Here is a 15,100-nt window from a genome sequence, read left to right on the forward strand (position 1 = left end):
TCTCATCACCAATTCTGAAGTCCAGTCACGTGCTGAAAATAGTATCAGCATGTCAGGTGTCCCATTTCCGTTAGTCACAGAAAAGCTGACAGGAGAACAAATACTTAGGATCCACTGAAACACCACTTCAGACAATGAGATACAGATCTATGGTTAAAAATCTGGCAGCAAACAATCCACCTTAGGCAACTATCACAATAAAACTAGGAGGATAAAACAGACTATAAAGGACAGCAAGCACGTATTTTGTAAACCGAAGTGGTGAGTAAGAAATGTCTTCAAACTATACTATTTTTCTCTACTTAATTAAAATCCCAGCTTAATGTATAAAAAACATAGTACAGAAAAAACTGGTATATGAATATACCTCAATTTCTCTTGTAAGGGATATACCCTCATTAATATCTGCATGTTCTTCCTTTGCTACTCCTTACTGAACTTTAAGAAATACGATTCTTCTTAAAAACTTCTCCAATCCCAGTAGTTGTTTTAGCTGGATTCTAGTCAGCACACCCTTTCATCTCTCTCCTTCCCAACCCCTGTAACATAGACTGTAAAAAGACACGCATCTGTAAAAAGGCAGATGCATTTTCCCCTGTTATTCAAGCAGAACACTGGTACTTCCTTTTTTAGTGACTATTTAAACAATCTTAAAGAAGACTGATACAACATTTATTTACATAAGACAGGAGGAAAAAAGACAAATGTTTCATAATTAAATGTAATCTGTAATCTTTTTAGGCTCTTTGATCAGGTAAAAAATGGTCATAAAGGACATTACTGGGACAACCAACAGAATGTGTACATGAACTGTATGTTACATATTAGGCAAGTCTAACAAATCTGAATTTGGTAGCTATACTATTTTTACATAGTACGAAATATATGCTAAAGTATATGGGGATTAATGAACATGGTATCTGCAAGTTACTCTTAAATGGTTCCTAAACAGTATGTTAGGGTGATAAAGCAAGTGTGACTAAATGCTAACAAATGTCAAATCTGTTAAGATTACTGAAATGCTTTTGTACAGCTGACTCTTGAACAATATGGATTTGAACTGTGTGGGTTCACTTAGTATGTGGATTTTTCCAATAGTCATACTACAACACTACACAGTCTAAGGTTGGTTGAATCCATGTATACAAAACCACAGATATGGAGGAACTCTGTGGCTATGGAGAGCTGACTATAAGTTACATGGGAATTTTCATGCATAGAAGGTTGGTTACCCCCTTTATATCTGCATTAAGGGTCAACAATATTATTCTTGTAATTTTTCTGTAAACTTGAAATTTTTTCAAAGTAGAGATTCAAACATTTTCCCTTCTTTTTGGGTAAGAATTAATATTCTTACAATCTTTTAGTCTCTAAGACCACTTATCTTCAAAGTTTCCCTTGTTCTCTAAATGTATATAGTGTTGCCCAAGGCCTGTCCTCCTGGCCTGCCCCCTTTCCACTACTCTGCTCCTAGAAAACATGAGCCTTTCCTAAAGCCTGAATTCTAGAATAAAATAATATAAACTAAGAAACAAATAAATAAAAGATTCTTCAATCTCTTCTAGCTTTAACTTCTCCACCAATCTGCAGGTTTGCAGCTAGGGCTGTACCCTGAATATTTCCACTTTGACCTTCCACTGGCTCTTCAGCTCAAAGCAAAATCTCATTACTATTTTCTTCTTCCCAAACCAATTATTTCACTAATACTAGTAATAGTACCACTATTCCTTCAGTTAGGTCTGACAAAGTCAAATTTGACTGTTTCCCTGTCATACCTAATCAGTAGCAGAATTCTTTAATTCTAACCTTCTGATAACCATTCTTTCATCAACCTTTCCTTTCGTAAGTGCGAGCGCACCAAGTCACTTCAGCTTTGTCTCTTTGCAGCCCTATGGACTGTAGCCTACCAGGCTCCTCTGTCCATGGGATTCTCCAGGCAAGAATATTGGAGTGGAATGCCATTACATTCTCCAGGAAATCTTCCCAACCCAGGGATCGAACCTATGTCTCTAATATCTCTGGCATTGGCAGGCAGGCTCTTTACTGCTAACGCCACCTAGGAAGCCCCTTTGTTCATCTCTATTGCCTAATTCAGACCTTCATTACCTTCCTAGTATCTTTGGTCTCTAACGAATCTACCATCTTTTCTCTGTTACCTTCAAATGTTTTACGCACCAATCAAATTTAACCATCCTTACCATATACGTCCACAGTGGTTCACGGTATTTCCTCTAACCGGAATGTGCCTTCTCAGTCCTTTAACTCTGCATGACCAAATTCTGGGGCTTCCCAGGTAACTCAGTGGTAAAGGATTTCCCTTCAATGCAGGATCTACCCAGGGTTTGATCCCTATATCAGGAAGATCCCCTGAGAAGGAAATGGCAACTCGCCCCAGTATTCTTGCCTGGAGGAGCCTGGCAGGCTGCATAGTCCATAGGGTCGCAGAGAGTCAGACATGACTGAAGGAAGCAACTGAGCATGCGCACAACTGAATTCTACCCAGTCACTGGTTTCCCAATTTGTGGCCACAACTTAATTGCCTCTGATGTGGGAAATCTGTCCTAATAGGGAAAGAATTTTATTAACCCTCCAAAGGTCTGTTAAGCCTCCATTCCTTCAACAAATACACAGCTCTCGACGTTTTCTAAAACTAATGGGCAACAAAGACAAAACAGAATGAAGTAGATCAATTTCAAAACTTCTCTTACCTCTTTTCTTTCTTTCTTTAGAACTAAGCAGCGCAGTGATACTCTGCACAGTAGGGATTTTAAAAGTAACTGGCTCTAAACCTCAAACATTCCTAACAGCCAGGAAGACCACTTTATTATTTCTAGTGATGGCAGGGCTATTTCCCAGAGGACCCATTTTCTTTCAAAAATAAGCTCATGTCTTCCTACTGAAATACCCACCTGGCTGTCCAGGTGGAATATTAATTAGATTTTCTAGTTAGCTTTGTATTTAGAGGAACCAACCTACAAAAATGAAGTACAGTAGGTCTGTCATCATCTTTTCCTATTTATTCTAGTTATATAAATATTGCCTCACATTACATTAGCTTTTGTGGCAGGCCCTGTCATTTGCTAAGCAGTAACTATAAAATGCAGCCAACTAGTGTATCTCGGTACTTTTTACTCTACCTATTCAGCTAAGTTTCAACCTTCCTGAATTTACATACATGTTCTTTCACTTTCTGAATTTCTGCACATACTTTAGATGGTTAAATTCACAAATGCTATCATCCAATAATAGCTATGACTTCCTCCTTTAATGTCATTTGAACATTTTATAAGCATGTTCTTAGGTTTTCATCTAACTCTGAGATCCAGTCCTAAAAAAGGTGACATGCTAAGTCGCTTTAGTCATGTCCAACTCTTTGTGACCCCCATGGACTACAGCCTGCCACGTTCCCCTGTCCATGGGACGCTCCAGGCAAGAACACTGGAGTGGGCTGCCATTCCCTTCTCCACGATCTTCTCAACCCAAGGACTGAGCCCATGTCTCTTACGTTTCCTGCACTGGCAGGTGGGTTCTTTACCACTAGTGCCACCTGGGAAAAAGATGACTGGCCATTAAAAACTTCCTCTAATTTTTAGCATCTCTGATTATTCTCTACTAGATATCCTTAATTGGAATTGGTCAAAAATACAATCAGATAACAAATTATTTAAGTACTTAAGGTACAAATTATTAAGAAATGTATTTGGTATGGTTACACAACAGTTTGGGCTCATATCCTCAAAGTACTTAACAGTGTAATTATCAAGAAAGCACACTAACCAGTTACAATCTCTAACAAGTAGCCCACCATGGTTAATTCTTTGAAACTTGATTTTTTTCCATTTGGGTTAATAAGTAGGCGTTAATGATGTATCCGAGCTTCCTGGAGGAGGACAGAACAAATAGTCTCATGGTTTAGTTCTGATTTACTTCTAACTTCAAAAGTGGAATCTCATAACCAAAGGAAATGTTGGACACCTTTTCTAACACAAAATTTGTTCTTGTTGTTTCACTGCTAAGTTGTATTAGACTCTTTTGCCAATCCATGAACTGTAGCCGCCAGGCTCTTCTGTCCATGGGATTTCCCAGGCAAGAATACTGGAGTGGTTGCCATTTCCTTCTCCAGGGAATCTTCCAATCCAGCGATCAAACCTGCATCTCCTGCTTTGGCAGGCAGATTCTTTCCCACTGAGCCACTTGGGATACTCCTAACACAAAATACTTGATGTTATTTAATAAGAACATTTTAATGCAACAATTTAGAAACCAAATATAAATAGAGAAAAGTAAATAATCACTATAAAGACTTAATTGAAATCATCAAGTAACCGAGTAAAAGACCCAAAGACTTATTCACTTTAAGCTAATAATTCATGTGTACTACTTTCCTTATTCATTTCTTTTTTAAATTTTGGTGCTGTCATAGGGAAGGACAAAAAGACTCAAGCGGATGGTGTACCTAGCCACTGTTACTCTAACTGTTTAACTACATTTTAAGTATTTTCTTCATTAAGGCAGAAACATTTCTAAGTGTTTATCAGTAAGGATAAATCCTTACAAGCTACCTGATTTTTTTCTTTACTCTAAAGGGAAGAGGTAAAATCTTTTCCCTTTAGTATTCCTTTATCTTCCTGACTCGATATTTACAACAGGGTAAAAGTTGTTTGCTATAAATTCTTACCCTTAGCTTACGCACACAAAGGACTCCCAGTGAGAGCCTATCCCCTAGTGATTATCAGGGTAACTTTCTAAACTAATTCTGTGATGCAACAAAGCAATGCCAGGAATTAAGTTTGGAAAGTTGGTTTTTTAAAGAAGAAAAATAGGAAGTCAAATTCTCAAGTTACTGTTCTGAAATGCCAACAGGCGAGGCTATCACTAAACACTGGCACAGGGCTTAAAAAGTGAAACCTGGAAGCTACATTATTCATTTTAATAAAACAGTCAATGCACTTAATTTGGGTTTCCTAAGAAAAAGTTGTATTATTTTAGCTATTAGAATCTACTGCTCTTTATTTGGTGATGGTTTCAGCTCACTGATTCCCTGAGGACTCTGCAAATGACAAATGGGGAAGACAGAACATGATGGCACCTACAGGAAAAGGGAAAGGAAGGCTTGACAGGAGCTTCGACTTTAGTATAATAACTGAATAAAGCACTGGATATCAACAGAAAGAGGAACTATCTAAATATAGGCAGAGGCCGACTGACACAAAGTCTCTCAGCTTGCTAATTCTAATTTAAATAGTAGAGAAAACAAAAAGGCCATTAGATAGCTCTAAGTCAATGTGAGAAAGATATATCAGTTACCTACATTTTGATTAAAAGATAGTCTGCTAAAAGAATTCTAGGCAAAAAAGATTCCAGTCTTTTGAGTAAGGCAAACCCAAGGATCTTCAGATATCTAGGGCAGGTTTAATAAAAATTGGCACAGGCCTTAAAAGCTGCCCCTACCGAAAATGATTTCCAAGATTTCATAAACAGGAGCCTGAAATACCATATATATACACACTAATAAACAAATTTATACCTCTTAGTGAGTAAATGATGTAAGGAATGTATAGGGCCCTTAAATCCTTTAATGGGGTCTATTTAATAATATCATCCTTAAAAAATACTGTTGGAGAAGGAAATGGCAACCCACTCCAGTATTCTTGCCTGGAGAATCCCATGGATGGAGGAGCTTGGTGGGCTACAGTCCATGGGTCGCAGAGTCGGACACAACTGAGAGACTTCACTTTCACTTTAAAAAATACTGACTTGCCAAATTAGTAATATCTAAAAAAGCTTAAATTTATAATAGTCAAAAATGAATAAGGCAATTTGGTGAGATATTTTTCAAAGCTTAACACACATTAATCTTCAACCTCTGTCTGCAATGAAAAAGAATAAACAGTGCCACAATACTTTACAGGTATTAAACTACTAATAGATATATTAGATATCTGCCAACTGAAGCTGTAGATGCTTAGAACTAACAAAGCCAGCCACTACTCCTCTTCTCAACTGAAAATTAAGCTAGATGAAAAGCTAAAAGGAAACAACTAGTCAGTTTCCATGGGGTTGAGTTTTTCATCTTGGTAACAACATGTCAATTTACAGTGAAGAATGGCTGATCTAGAATAAAAGTTCTGATTATATTTTGGCACTAATACCCTATAGACAACTATCCAAGTATCTGTTATACTTCTTTGGCTCTGGACAAAAGAGGATCCAAGGAGAAGAGAAAATATTTTCAACCCATGAGAAACTAGATATAACAACTTGCCTCACTTCTGATACCTTAAATATTTCTAGGATCTAAAAAAGAAAACATGTATTTAGTGGTAACGGGTGATGAGGCGGCAACTTCTCTGGCTGCTTTATAATGAAAAGAAATCTTTTAATTAGATCCAAATTATAAAAAGTAAAGTTCAAACCTTTCTAAATCATTTTGATGAAAATAATAGGTATTATTCATATTGCTATCATAGTAGCTCATGAAAGTTAGCTATTTCAAATAAATTATCTTATATCTAACAAACATTTTATAACATTTCTAAGAAGAGTGTGATTTTTCCTTTCTCTAAGGGAAAAGTATAAAGTACATCCCTAAAGTACTCACCCTGGCTACATTGGTAAGCCATCTGAATGATTAAAACTTCATGCTGTTTCATGCCACAATTTACATTTATGTCTCGATATTGCTATAGCTGTACAATTTAAAAACTGAATCTATAAATACAGCACTATACATTATACACTTCTTGTTCTACAAGTAACCATTTTAAAACATTTCCAGTTAAGTAAGGAACACATTATCAAAAAGATAGTTTGTTAGAAAATATCCTGAGTGATACAGTAAATCAAGCCTAAGAATTAAAAGACTGTTACAGACCATGTCTTAGCATGACATGTACATGCACGCAGCAATACTTTATTCTAATGAGATGGAGTTCAGTCCATGAGTGTTATCCAAACTATGCCAAAGGACACAAATGCGCTGCCAGGCAGAGTTAAAAGAATCTAACAAAGCTTTGTGTGAATTTTAAAAACATTGTTTGCACTCAACTTCTGTTAATTAGACACAGATTGATGGAGTGCTAATAAATATTCAGCAAAATAAGTGAACACAGCATATACTATCTAAAATGTGTATTAAGCAGAAAGATAAACCAAAGTATCTTTTGCCACATGCGAAGTCCAAGACTTCAGTCTATACTTTAAAAAGTTACAAAAAAAAAATTATAGAACATTTCTGTGAGAAAAACTATTTCAGGTGTTTATAAAACTGTAATGCAGATATAGTGAATTCTAGCAAACAAGCTTAAGGTTAAACTCTCTTGCTAAGAATTAAACGATTGCTACTTTGATACCTTAGTCTTTTCCCTTCCCCAATTTCTTAACATGAAATAACATTCTGCTTTGAGTCACTAAGGCTTTTTAGAGAGAAATTATATAAAACAGCACAAAGTTAACTGTAGGTTTTTTTTAATAGAACATATTTTTATATTAAACACACATGGGTAAGGGGATATTTCATGTAATAAAATACAATAGAGTAAGCCCTTCAAAAATATACTTTAAAGTGCAAAGAAAGTATGTTTATATTCTATTTAAAATACATATTGTCCTTTTGGTTTATTTTGCTGCTTTGTCTCATGCTAAATACCATGTGATTCCCCCCCCTCCCAAAATAATAAAGATCAGTTTTAACGATGAGAAACTGTGCAAAGCAATTCATGCATACATTGTTGCATGTATGCATTTCATATGCAAATATTCATACCTATCCCAGAGGTTCTTTGATTCCTGAACCGTGTTCAAATGGAACGCTTGGTAGAAAGCAGTTGAAGGATTCCTGTGAGACCCAAGAATCAAATGGAAATGAAGTTGAGAAAGTACAGTAAAATCACTACTTTTCAAAAAAAGAAGGAATATTTTAGATTTCTAACACAGTGCAACCACTTTAATTAAAAAAAAAAAACCCATTAGCTTGATTAAAAACATTTCAAAAGAAATTTAAAAACTGGACAAAATCCAGCAGACCCCGACAACAATGCAGGAAAAGAATGGGGTAATACAGATAAAATTAAATACTAACTAGCATCCAGTTGTGTGTGTGTGTGTTTATATGCCTATGAGCGTGATCAACTCATAGCTTAATCAGCAACTATTTTGTATCAGATGCCTTTATAAATCCCTACACATGTCAACAGTTTAACAAAGCTGTTCTCAGGTATAGTGTTCACAAAATGGTGCTGCAACTAGAGGGGAGCTTTCTAATTTCTCTCATTTGTAGAGTGTCCCCTTAAGGGGTAAGAGCTTATACGCCTTTATCACCATCCAGGTCTAAGAATTCCCTGGAGAAATATTCCCTAGGGCTATCCTATAGAATCTTGACGGGCAAGCTCCCAGCATGCTTGTTTCACTTCGCATCTCAGAAGTTGTTTCTCAGGTGACTGCCAGTTTCTCTGCCACCCCAGCATATTTCCAGTCCCCCCAGCTCCCAACCTGCACACCTGCCATACCACTTCCATAATTCCTGATGCATGCTGTAGCAGAGTCACAGCAGCAAGCCAAGACTAAGCAAGCTAAGTGCTGATTACCTACCAGACTCTGTTCTAAGTGCTTTACGTTTATTAACTCAATACTACAACAGTCTTAAGAGGTAGGTGCTATTATTATTCCCATTTCATGGACACAGGAACTGGATCAGAGAGAAGACCCTGCTGAATGTCACAAAGCTAATTACGTGGCAATCTGATCCCAGAATTTATACTCAAACTACTATGCTAAGCATACAGCAGAGTTAAATTTTAACCTTTCTAGGTCTGTCTCTTTATCAGTTAAATGGTGATATTACCAGTTAGCCTTGCAGGGTGGTTCAAGAACTGAGACTATATATAAAGTTCCTGGCATTCTGTCAATGCTCAGTAAGTGACAGCCATTATCTTAATCATCAAAATGAACTTCAGATACAACATGGAAATTCTGAGATCCTAACTAGTGCCTTAGGAGAGTCTGCAGTATTGCTAGTACAATAAGAAAACTATTTCCAAGTTCTACTGGAATAACAACCAAATATCAACAAGTATCATTGATCACCAAATAAAACACTCAATAGAATTCCATGATTACAAAATTCAAGATATATTATCTACTGAATTAAAAAAAAAAAAAAAAGGCATTTTAAATTTTAACCAGAAGGTACCTTTTAGATGATCCCAAACTAAGAAAGACAGACACTAGATGCCAGCATGTCATCAGTGCAACTGTTTGATTAATTAGGAGTCTTCAGTATGTGTTCTTTTTGCTTTCCCTACTTCAACTCCTTTCTATTCTACTACTCCTGCACTTTTCTCTTGACTAAGTCCAAGGCAACTGAAGGCACTGACTAGACCGACTAATTATCAAGAAAGAAAGAAGAGGTTGTTATCGTTTAACAACTTGTACCCTCTCTAGATGTATTTACCATGGCTTTTTTTTTCCCACTGTACTTAGAAAATCTGTCTGCCAAATTAAATGAAAGCCAACTAAACCAACTGAAAACTCAATTTGGCTTTCTTTAGCAGTCTCACCCAAGATCATATGGGAACAAGTTTGCTATTCACACAGGTCTGTTTGGAGACCTTGGGTTTAAAATAAACAAAGTGACACAAAAAGGAAGGTAGTGAATACAAGAAAATAACAAAGAGTAAACTTAGAACTTACTCTGTAAGTCTGGAATTAAACATTTGGGTTGCAAGAGCTGGCAGTTAACAATTCCTTTTTACATATATATTCAAAATATATAAGCCATATGGAGTTATACAATCTATGCAGTATAAAATTTTTTAAATAGTTGAGATTCCAGGGATAAACATTTATATAGTGTTCAAAATATGAATTTTTTGGTTTCTGGAATACTTAAGCTGGGATGTTATCCATACACGGAGAGCTTTTTAGCAAATAGCAACAATTAATCTCAAAACACTGATTAGCAGGCACAGATTAAAGGAGTCAAGTCTATGAAAACTAGTTGATCACGAATTTCAAAAGGGCCATTTGTAAATACTGAAGGGCCAGATCAAAGACTTTTGTTTTGGAATGGTGTAAAATTGAGGAAATCAAGAGTCCAAGGAAAACACTGTTAATAGGGAGCATTTCAAGTTTATAGTCTATGATATTTGAAGGCATCAAGAAGCAACTGATATTAAAAATTCGTTAGAAATACTGAATTTTATGGAGATTTGGACACAAATGCTCTTCTGCTCAAGAAATAAAATTTGAAACCACTTTTCTAACATATTTGATGTCAATGTAAACTAAATATAAAGTATTTATATATAAATATAAGATATTCATTTAAATATAAAGCCAAAGAAGCACTTCTTCAAAGACTGAGGTATGGTTTACTCTCAATTTATTTCAGCCTGCTACAGGAAAACATTTATTTTCCTATTTGTAAAAAAATTTTGCCAGCTCCTAGACAAAATTTCAACACCAGCAGACAATAAACATTCTCTGAGTTTATATACTGAATAGTCTGTCATGATAATTATCAAGTACATGAATGTAATACCTGAGAAAGTAAGTTAAATGTGACATATGTCTACCTGCTAAAGATACTCTCTCTGTAGGGTTGCCAACTATAATAGCAAGAAAAAACATATGTACCTCAACTTCAGAAATCTCTAAATAGAAACCAAGGAAACACAGTAAGCAAAGGAACAAGGGCCATCTCTCCAACATTATCATCTACAAACTTTAAATTATTTAAAAAACATCTTTTAGGTAAAAGGTTACAACACAACAGATCAGTGTCTACAGATGCTTTTCCTTTACCCTATCTCATAGCCAGGAAAGTAATAAAATTAACCCTGGCTGTGGAGTCAGAAAGCCTGAATCTGACCTTGTGCCTTGTTTGACTTAATAGCTATGTGACTCAAATCCTCAGTTTCCTTAATCATAAAAAAGGGGAGAAAAACAGTCACTACAATTGCTGAAAAGATGAAATGAGATTATGTATACATAGGCTCTAAAACAATTAAGCCTGGTCTGTGTTTAATACAGGGTTATGATTTCTAAATGTGTTATATAAAAATCAACTTTTGGTAGAGTATATTAACATATACCAAATACTTTACCATTATTAAGGTACTACTGGGGCAAACAGACTACTTAAGGCAAGCAGAATACATGAACCTGGAGCCAGGTATACACCAAGTTATTTAATCCATTCTATTGGAGAATTCTACCTCTGGGATTCAGATCTCCCCCAGGATTTCCTTATATACAACTTTATCACAAGATTTTAATTAAAAATACAATAATCACTATAAAGAGTATTGGAATGGTTCCAAGATACATACTACTTAAACAATAAAAGCTTTAAGAAACTTCAAGAACAGCAATCACAAACTTAAATTCCTTTCTGTGACATTTAAGCCCTTAAACATTCTGGTTACTGTCAAATTAATCACATCATGTTCCACATCTGACAGTCTTACTCTTCCACATTGTTACACAAAACTGCCCTCCTACTTGGAAAATCATCTGCTTCTTTCATCAGTGACCCAACCTGAATGACTCTTAAGATTCAGTTCAAGAGTTAGCTTCCATAGAATGCAAAAGTAATAATGGGTTGCTTCTGAGGACAGAAATTGGGTAGAAGGACAGAGGTGGCAGAAAGGCTTTCAATTTATACTTGCATATTTTGAATTTTGAACTGCGTAAATGTATTACCTATGCAGAGAATAATTTAAACAGAAATCAATCTAACTATTCCCTCCCTACACAAATTTGACTAGATGTCCTAAATTGTTCCCATTAATAACTTAAATATTCCATCACAGCCTACAATGAAGTATACAATTGGTAATTGTTTCCATAAATCCTGAGATCTTAAAGAAGAAGATAAGTCTTATTTCTGTATCTCTGTCTGTACTACTCAGAGAACGCAGAGAAAGTTGAATGATTGACATACTGCCACTTCAAATGTTTTTCTGGGCATTCAACCTGCTTACAGAGTATTTGTAAACTTCATTTTTGGGGTCACACACTAGTCTAAGGGCAGGAAAAGGGTTTTACCAAGAGGAAGGTTTAAGTTGGCAGCTCTCTCATGTATGGACTTAGGGAATCTTAAAGTCTGACCAAAGGCTCAAATTTTAATTTTACCAATGAGGAAAACCAAGAAAATTAAATGACTTGACCAAATAAATCAGCTAAATGGTGGAAAAGCCAGGATTAGAACACAAGTTTCTGAACCACTTATTATATCATGAATTTTTCTGGCCCGAACCAATGTCTCCTTTTCTCTAATTATATCCATGCCATGCAATTTCATTTTTGGATCAAAACCGAAGACTCTTGATTCCATCATCTGTAATGGTCACTCATGATATGCCGTATGGTACATAACTAAACACACTATAGATTATTTGATCAAGAACCCCCTCTCCTTTGTTTTCAAAAGCTAGGTAGACCATATAACATGGATTTGTTTTGGTTTACTTATAATACCAGTTATTAAAACTGAATTCTAGTTCTATTTTAGAAACTAGTCAGCCTTAAACTGAGTATCCTTCATACACAGATTAAACAATTTACTTGTGTAACAATGAAGATGGATAGCCTAAATCTTTACAGATAACATTTAAAACACACTAGCGTTATTTACAATAATTGACAAATTAATCAGTTTCTCTTCTGGATATCTATATTCTTTAATCAGATTTTAGTAAGAGTTTATGGGAAAGGACGTTTTAAGTAATTTAACATTTAGACTTCACTTATTTGTCTTGCCTACTGTGATGAGTATTAATTATCAGGACGTTTACTAATCGTCTATGTCCATGGTGAACAGTATTAACTCAATGATCTACAAAATTTTCACATAACCGTCATATATAAATGTACAACTTAAAGAGTATGAGTTCGTTTTTTTTTTTTAACAAAAGGTAGCTTGAGTACAAAGACATAAAACTAAAACTAAAAACTTTAACCTGACTTGATGCTTTAAATTTGAGTGGTAAGCAGTCCAAAGTAGCATAGATGAAATTTAATTCACCTGATTTAAAAGGAGAACCAATCACATACTTTTTAGAAGTAGAGCAGATAATCAATATACCTTAATGTTACCAGTCAAAATCGGAAGAGTATACATTAAAATATATTATGAAAAATCATGTAATAATGTATAAGAATGATACAAATTACTGTTCCTAAATCTTTACAGAGGAGTCCCAATTTTTACCCTAAGCAAAGCCAGGTTAAGAATATAACAAATATTGAATCATCTGGTATGTTCAAGAATTATTCTGGTAAAGACCTAATTATACAAATGACTCAGGAATGCATATTCTTTGTGGATGCAGTAATTTGTATTACATGATTTAAAAGAACAGCTTCAAATCACAAGACTACTGATTTAGTATAAAGAAAAAAACTTAAGGGATTTATTACAATTCAGAAATTTTGCTACACATATCCCTTCAACACTGTCAACAATTAAGACTTATTAAAAATCTGCTCTTCCCACTAATAAAAAGATTCCTTAGAACATTATTATTCAGGCTACATTTAACCAGATATACCTGTTTTTGTAAAGCCTCTCTTCTATTTAAAGAGTAATTCAATTAAGAAATAGTATCTTTCTGGAAAAGCAAATACATACTGGTCTAAAACAATTATTAAAAGAAGAAATTAGACCATTGTTCCTTACTAGTAACATGGTATGGTTCCTATTCCTTTTGAGACCATATTCCATATTATTTCACTATATTTACTTCTGTCTTGGTTATCTGCTATTACTTCCTACTCCCTAAACCCCTCAGCATCTACCATTTTAGGGAAAAAAAAGTCAATGTTCTTTTATACTCCCCTATCAAACCATTCCTCAGGAAAGAGATTCATTTTGATTTCTTTACCATCTGATTGGTGGGGCAGCTCTTTGTTACTAGAGGACTCTAGAGGCCCTCCAACTTCTGGTGCTTAGAAAGACTAAGTGTGCTCAGTCATGCCCGACTCTCTGCGACCCCATGAACTGCAGCCAACCAGGCTCCTCTGTCCAGGAGATTTTCCAGGCAAGGATACTGGAGTGGGTTGCCATTTCCTTCTCCAGGGGATCTTCCCAACCCAGGGATGGAACCCAGGTCTCCTGCACTGCAGGCAGATTCTTTACCAACTGAATTACCAAGTACCAGGTCATAAATCTAGTATCATGTTTTATTATTTCCAAATTAGTGCTATCAAAATTCCCAAAGAACAGACTGGTCTTACATTTATTCTCATAAGGGAGAAAATATATACCCCACTACCAGTACTGAAAAAAAAAAGAAAAACTTCTCACTATAATTCAAAATACCCTCCATCCCTTTCAAGAAAAAGACTGTTAATAAATTCGTTAACTTGGCAATGTATCTTACCCACACACATAAAAGCCCTTATATTTTCCAAAGAAGTTAACCAATGTTCAATCCATACAATTTAGTTCACAGAAAATTTTAAACAACTGTGTCACCGTGAATAAAAAAGGCCATATGCCTGCTGATACAATTCCTGGTTTTAAGAATTTCAGACACTTTTTGATCATTGGCCTTTCTGGAAATGTATGATAATGTCCTTGACTTAGAGCCAGGTTTTATGACTAAAGCATACCAGTGAGGCACTCTGATGAATGCATCAATATCAGTTTTTATACTAAATAACAATGTCACTCATTTGATGTCAATCAAACTTTGACTACAAAATCCTTAGTAAGAGTACTTAGGCATAAGATGGTATCTAGTATGTGGTTTAAACATCAACTATAAAGCCACAAGGCAAAATTCAATATCGATAAGGAACCATAAGCTCCCAAAGAAATACAGATTCAAGTAAGGAGCTTTCACTTTTAAAGACTAAATGCAGTTAAGTTTTTTCAGAGCTCTGGAAAGTTACTTACAGGTTTTTAAAACACAGTAAGAGTGACAGTTTTGCCTCCTGATACACATTTACGTAATTCTCTTAAATGTCAAGTAAAAAAAAAAAAACTTCATTAAAAAAAGTATATGTATATCTCATACACGTATCTATGTATACAACTATACAAACAAAATCTGTGTTTATAGCACATACCAGGACACACCACTTAACACTCACA

At 35.2% G+C, this 15,100-nt stretch overlaps 1 protein-coding gene across 5 annotated transcripts in view; it reads right to left on the reverse strand.

Annotated features, from left to right (window-relative positions):
• TSC22D2 (TSC22 domain family member 2) overlaps nucleotides 1-15,100 on the reverse strand; it is a 51,749-nt gene that overhangs the window by 30,507 nt on the left and 6,142 nt on the right. For 3 of the 5 annotated variants that reach the window (XR_009736770.1, XR_009736771.1, XM_061418997.1), the window contains exon 2: nucleotides 7,766-7,837. The exons of the other annotated variants lie outside the window; for them this stretch is intronic. Coding sequence is in view for 1 of the 3 variants with exons in the window: in XM_061418997.1 (XP_061274981.1) it covers nucleotides 7,766-7,837 (72 nt within the window). In the remaining 2 variants the exon portion in view is untranslated. The remainder of the gene's footprint in view (nucleotides 1-7,765; nucleotides 7,838-15,100) is intronic. 5 annotated transcript variants of the gene reach the window in all.

This window comes from Bos javanicus, chromosome 1 (assembly GCF_032452875.1).
Source record: "Bos javanicus breed banteng chromosome 1, ARS-OSU_banteng_1.0, whole genome shotgun sequence".
Lineage (NCBI taxonomy): Eukaryota > Metazoa > Chordata > Mammalia > Artiodactyla > Bovidae > Bos > Bos javanicus.